The sequence below is a fragment of the Clupea harengus genome, chromosome 17 (genome assembly GCF_900700415.2).
Source record: "Clupea harengus chromosome 17, Ch_v2.0.2, whole genome shotgun sequence".
In the NCBI taxonomy this organism is placed as follows: Eukaryota; Metazoa; Chordata; class Actinopteri; order Clupeiformes; family Clupeidae; genus Clupea; species Clupea harengus.
In genome coordinates, this window is record NC_045168.1 from 26057670 (window position 1) to 26063274 (window position 5605).

At 42.9% G+C, this 5605-nt stretch overlaps 1 protein-coding gene across 4 annotated transcripts in view; it reads right to left on the minus strand.

Moving 5' to 3' along the window:
* The window catches only part of myom1b (myomesin 1b), a 35024-nt gene extending 30528 nt beyond the window's left edge, over window positions 1–4496 (minus strand). For 2 of the 4 annotated variants that reach the window (XM_012821319.3, XM_031583569.2), the window contains exons 1-3: window positions 4332–4494; window positions 3563–3768; window positions 1–59 (exon numbers count right to left, since the gene is read on the minus strand). The exon at window positions 1–59 is cut by the window's left edge and continues 73 nt beyond it. In XM_012821319.3, the coding sequence (XP_012676773.2) occupies window positions 1–59; window positions 3563–3705 (202 nt within the window). In that variant the 5' untranslated portion in view covers window positions 3706–3768; window positions 4332–4494. Of the gene's footprint in view, window positions 60–3562; window positions 3785–4331 lie in introns of all 4 variants that reach the window. The other 2 variants (XM_031583570.2, XM_031583571.2) reach the window with 2 other exon arrangements.
* Window positions 4497–5605: the final 1109 nt, after the last annotated feature.

The window sequence follows — 5605 nt, forward strand, 5'->3', positions numbered from 1 at the left end:
CCCGCTTGGGCATGGGACTCAGCTTGCTCTCATCCAGAGCAGAGTAGGTGGCTGCAATGCTACAGTGGTACAGATAGCACGGTTATACTGTACGTGTACATTTATTGGTATGTATATACACGTATATATACGCATATATGGGAAAAACACGTCTCGTATGGTGAATGGGAAGAGGGAATGGGTTTGGAAGGTTGAGCAGCCAAAGGTGGAGGATGAAGATGGAAGGATTAAGGAGGATTAATCAAGTGAAGTAGGGATGACAGTTAGTATCCTCAGCTCGTGACAGGTGGTCTCAAAGAAATATGGAGTCCATCCACACCAGTGGTTCTCATAAAGAAAAGAATGCTGATACACAGACAGAGAGATACACAAAAAGACATTTGACTATCACCAGCTGACAAAAGAATACACTGAAAATGAAGTCAATCTTTATTCAAATATAACAAACAATCACTGCTATCCAAGGACGTAGATATAAGTCTCTCACACAACCACACACATCTCTCTCTGACACACACACACACACACACACACACACACACATACAATGACATTTAAAAATATGCCCAGTGAAACTGGATGCATCAGAGGTAAAAAGATGCATCAGAGGTAAATAGCAAAACTATTGCAATGTCAGTTAAATGATATGCACAGTGAAGAAGCCCCATGACTCACAGGTGTGTGTGCTCATACATGGGTGTGTGTGTGTGTGTGTGTGCTCATACATGGGTGTGTGTGTGTGTGTGCTCATACATGGGTGTGTGTGTGTGTGTGCTCATACATGGGTGTGTGTGTGTGTGTGCTCATACATGGGTGTGTGTGTGTGTGTGCTCATACATGGGTGTGTGTGTGTGTGTGTCCAGCAGGGTCAATGGCAGAATACTTGAGGGCCACAAGAGACAACACCACCTTGATGGCGATGAGAGAAAACACCACTTTGTGACCACACACACATTTGATAAGATTCCTCAAGGCACATTCAGATTGACAGATCAGAAAGATTTGAAGAGGTGAGTAATCTTGGGGATAATCTGGGTCCCTGACTGATTCACACGAAGCCATCCTAGAATAACAATGACTACAGAGAGTCGAATTCAGACATGTGTTCCCATGTTCCAACTGCAAACTCCCTTAAGCTTCATGGCACCTTCTCCACACGGAACACGCCTAGGAAACGCCACAGTGCCATTCCGGAATAATCCAGCAGCTCCCTGAGGTCTATCCAGCAGGATCAGTCAAAATCACGGAGGTATGACGGCAGGTGGGCCGGTGGGAGACAGCTACTCCTACCTCTCCTCAACAGAACAGCAGATCCAGGCCCTGCGCCCCTGACCCCCATGGCACCCCTGGGAACGTCTTCCCTTGCCAGACTCAGGCCAGAATGCTCCATGATGGATTATGAGAAGAGAGAGCTCTTCTTTCACCGTGGGAATGCCACAGACCTTAATCCCCATTCACAACATGTTCCACATGCAATGATAATGGTGCTACTTATAGGGCAAACTCCCTCACAGCTGACTCGTAAATGGCACCAAACCAACACGTCATAACAACAAATGCTTAATGTTGTGTCTCCTCTGTTAAATTTAGGATTATGTTCCGGTTGTCTTAATACGCTAACGCTCATGTTCATCTCTGAGGTAACTCAGCAATACAAAGACTATGCCAGAAAGGGTCAGCTATGTCCAAAAGACTCGACACATTCCCTGTGAAAGACATATTTGTTCTCACATTGTCAAAATAAATCCAACAATCCAATTTTTTTCCCCAAGCCTTAATTTATATCACTCTGACTTGTCCTTGCTGTCTGACAGCCCCAGTAAAGAACCAGGATTGATGAGGTGACATTGCCTCTGCTTCCTCTGTGGCTACATTCTCATGCCTGAGCAGGCCTTCGCCCTTAAAGACCCTTTACTGCCCTTTGATGTTCTATCCACTGTCAAGGCCGAGGCGACTGACAGGACAGTGAAGAGAAACAATATTAAGAACATCTAAATCTAAAAAACAAACCAAAAACAGAAACAGATCCAAAAACACCAGCAGAAAACTGTCCACAAGAAAGACCTTGTAAGTAGACAAGTTTGATTCCATGTCAACTCTCACTGGCTACCAATTGACATCACATTCTCTTTGAACTCTTTGAACTTCCAAAATGAAGCTATGTTGTTTAGCGATACAATAGGAAATGCCAGTATTTAACTACAACAGACCTTTCATTAATAAAACACTTGGCTTTAGGCTAATGATGACTTTAGTATAGTTCTTGCTTCATCTAACTTATTCTCAACACTACAAGTTCATAAAAAGATACATCATGTTATTCTGCTGTATTTCAGTTCACTTTTCATTTTCAGAATCTATTACCCTCCAGAAAGCTTTTCTAAACAGCCAAAAATAATTAGTCAACTATGAGACGGAAACGTGATCTGTCGTCCAGACATATGGACGTGTTATAAATATTATGTCACAGGAGACCACTTTATGTTTTAATCGTTTCAGCACCTTGGGTGTTTACCATGGCGGCTTGGTTTAGACGAGGGGACGAGCTAATTTGGTGAACTATAATGCAGTCGCAGAATTAACTTTCTAAACAACGAGTGCGAACAGAGATGAACCAGTGCTGTCATTCAAAAGGGGATCCAGAGACTCACTCAGAGAGCATAGGCTACACATCTCCACACTCCACAGAACCAGATACGCCCCTGAAGGGCTCCACTCTATAAATACCTCAGTGATGTATGGGGAAAAGTTGGCAACAGCACAGTGGTGCGCGACACTATGTGTGGCTACCTATATGAGGGTGTGCATGACTGCTAGAGCGATGACGCTTAAATGTTCACATGGTAAAACCACATAAGATGCAAACGTCACATGCATAAAATCATGGTAAGCATACAAAATGTAACACAACTCATAATCCAGCATCAGTATAGATATATCCGGGCTAAGGTTTCACTGTGTGCATATACCATAACAAGGCGGTATATAACACCACACTCCCTAATCAAGGAAACCCACTTGCTTTAGCATCAGCTACTTCCTTTAGCATCAGCTAGACTGCATTAGAAAGATGAATCAATAGCATAATAATACAGCAAATCAAGGCCTAACCTGCTAGCGCAGCGGTTTAGCTAAACTCCATTTAGACCCATAATGTGGATTAACATCTGAACAACAAGTCAGAAGGGAGCTTCAGTAAGGGAGCAGTGAAGTATGACAATTCAAAGCGTTGTATTAGTAGCACAGGGGAACTTCACATGCAGACATGCCGTATTCACAGACATATTAAGGCTTTGTTGTTATCTTTCGTGAAGGGATAGGGTGCGTGGGGGTTTCATCAAAAATAAGGGAATAAGGGAAGTGAATGAGATTATTAACAGTGGGCAGGAAGGCAATCGAGAGATTTAGGGGAAAGGAAGCTTCTCTCAAGTGTGGATGGGAAAGGTTGATGCACGTTTAGAGAGCGGACTAGAATTATGGGATGGGGTTGAGATTTGGGAAGGGTCTGGCTGATAAGTGGCAGGGGCGGGAGCAGTGCCCCTGCAGCACAACACCCTCTTACCCCTGGGAGCTGCTCCTGCTGTGAGAGGAGTAGCTGTTGGCGCTCTGCTGGTATTGGCTGATAGCAGACTGGGTCTCCCGACTACGATATCCACGATCATAGTGTCGGTGGTGTTTCTGATAGAATGGCAATGATCCCGACATCCTGCACGCTCTTTCCAATCCAAAACTGTATCCACAAATGACCTGTGACCTACGTGTCTCTCACTGATAATGGAGAACACTGATCAGAGGCGTTAACCAAACAGGACCTTTGTCCATAGACAGGCCATCTGAAACATGTTTGATTATTGCTGAAAGGATATATGGATGGACTAAGTTATACACTGTTATCCCAGCTATAGTACTTTCTCCAAGATCGCTTTCTTTTAAGTTTGTGTATGTTTGAAAGCTTTGAGTCAGGCTATTTTCATGGTGCTGTTTTGATAGGATTTGCCAAATGTCACCATGAAAATGTATGCAAATTTAGGGAGGGTTTGATAATGAAGTTATGTAGATAACCAGTTTCTTCTCAAGAGCCTGTGAATCAGGAATTCCTGGAATTCCACTTCCACCTGTACATGCATTCACATTCACCATGCACATTACATCAATAATACAAATCAAAACTGACAGCCACGCTGTAGGCTATTGAATAAATAGTACTTGATGGTCGGTTATATTTTCTGTTCCATCGCTTGTACACACACATAACCTAATGTTTTATGTTTTTAAATAATAATTATTTCATTATTAATCAGGACAACATAATGAATCATAGTTGCTCTCACCTAGTCCAAAGTGATTTTGAGACGCTGAAAGCCGCGTTAAAAGTTGTCCAACTGCGGCTGCTAGCAACCAAGGCTTGAAATCCACGCAAAGCCACAAGGTGCGGACGCAGTGGACAGGGCAGCCGTCTACACAACAAAAATAATGTTGGCGCTCCGCGGTATGTCGAAGCCTCAGTCAAGTCCTTTTATGGACACAGAGGCCGTTAAATATAGCCGGGAGAGGAGATGGCAAGGCTATCTCACATCTCAAATCACTGGCGTTCAGTACACCGGTACAGGGAACCGCGCTCCAACTGTTTAACCTGTTTCTCTTCCCTCATCAGCCAAATGCCGGTGGTTGTTACGGCAGTGGGTGCTGGCCTGTTACATTTAACTCAATAGCCTAATTTAGGTCTTTAAGCAGTTGGCGTGAAATGAGCAAACATGTCTTACATACTGAACTTCCCAGAGAGCAGCTGCTTCTGAAGTAGATCTAGGTCTGGTCCTCCGACTCACCCATCAATGAGGTGGGGATGTGTGGTTAAGCCACCGTGAGAGTGCTGAAGAGAAACATATTGCCCATTTAAATGACTTCTTTCTTCTGTCAGCATCATCTCCCATTTCCACACTGTTCCTTCAGGCAGTTCTCGACTCTCGACTTAGTGCATGATTTTAGTCCATTCTGTGTGTCACCACCAGCTTCAGCAATCCCTCAATTACTGAGGTCAAACTATTCATTATATATGATAATATTGTATATTTCTGCAACAGCTGTCTATTCTGTCTCGTATTTACACTGACAAAAACATCAAAACATCAGCACACCAACATCATTTTGGAAATGCACACATTATTTAAATTCTGAGTATATTCCTCAAATTCGAGATTTATTCAACACACTCATGAATGTTTCACTCAAACTGGATCCAGGCTGTGTTGAGGGGAGCCCATCTCTGGATGACGGGCTTATCTATTTTACTCCCTTGGACTCAGCTGTGGTTGAGACTAACTTTAGACACGCTATTGTTACCTCTGTCACATACAACACATACCATCAGACAAAGAGCATGTGTGTATGTCTATGTGGTGTGTGTGTTTCTTTGAAAGGAAGTTGGGCCATTGTTAATAATAATAATAATAATAATAATAATAATAATAATGTGTGTGTGTGTGTGTGTGTGTGTGTACTTTGTTCAGAAAGAAAACAAAATCAATTCAAGGGAAATAAAAATACGATGAACAAATACAAATACACATCCAAGAAGCAGAAGAAGACAGTGTTTCTTGTTCCTTCT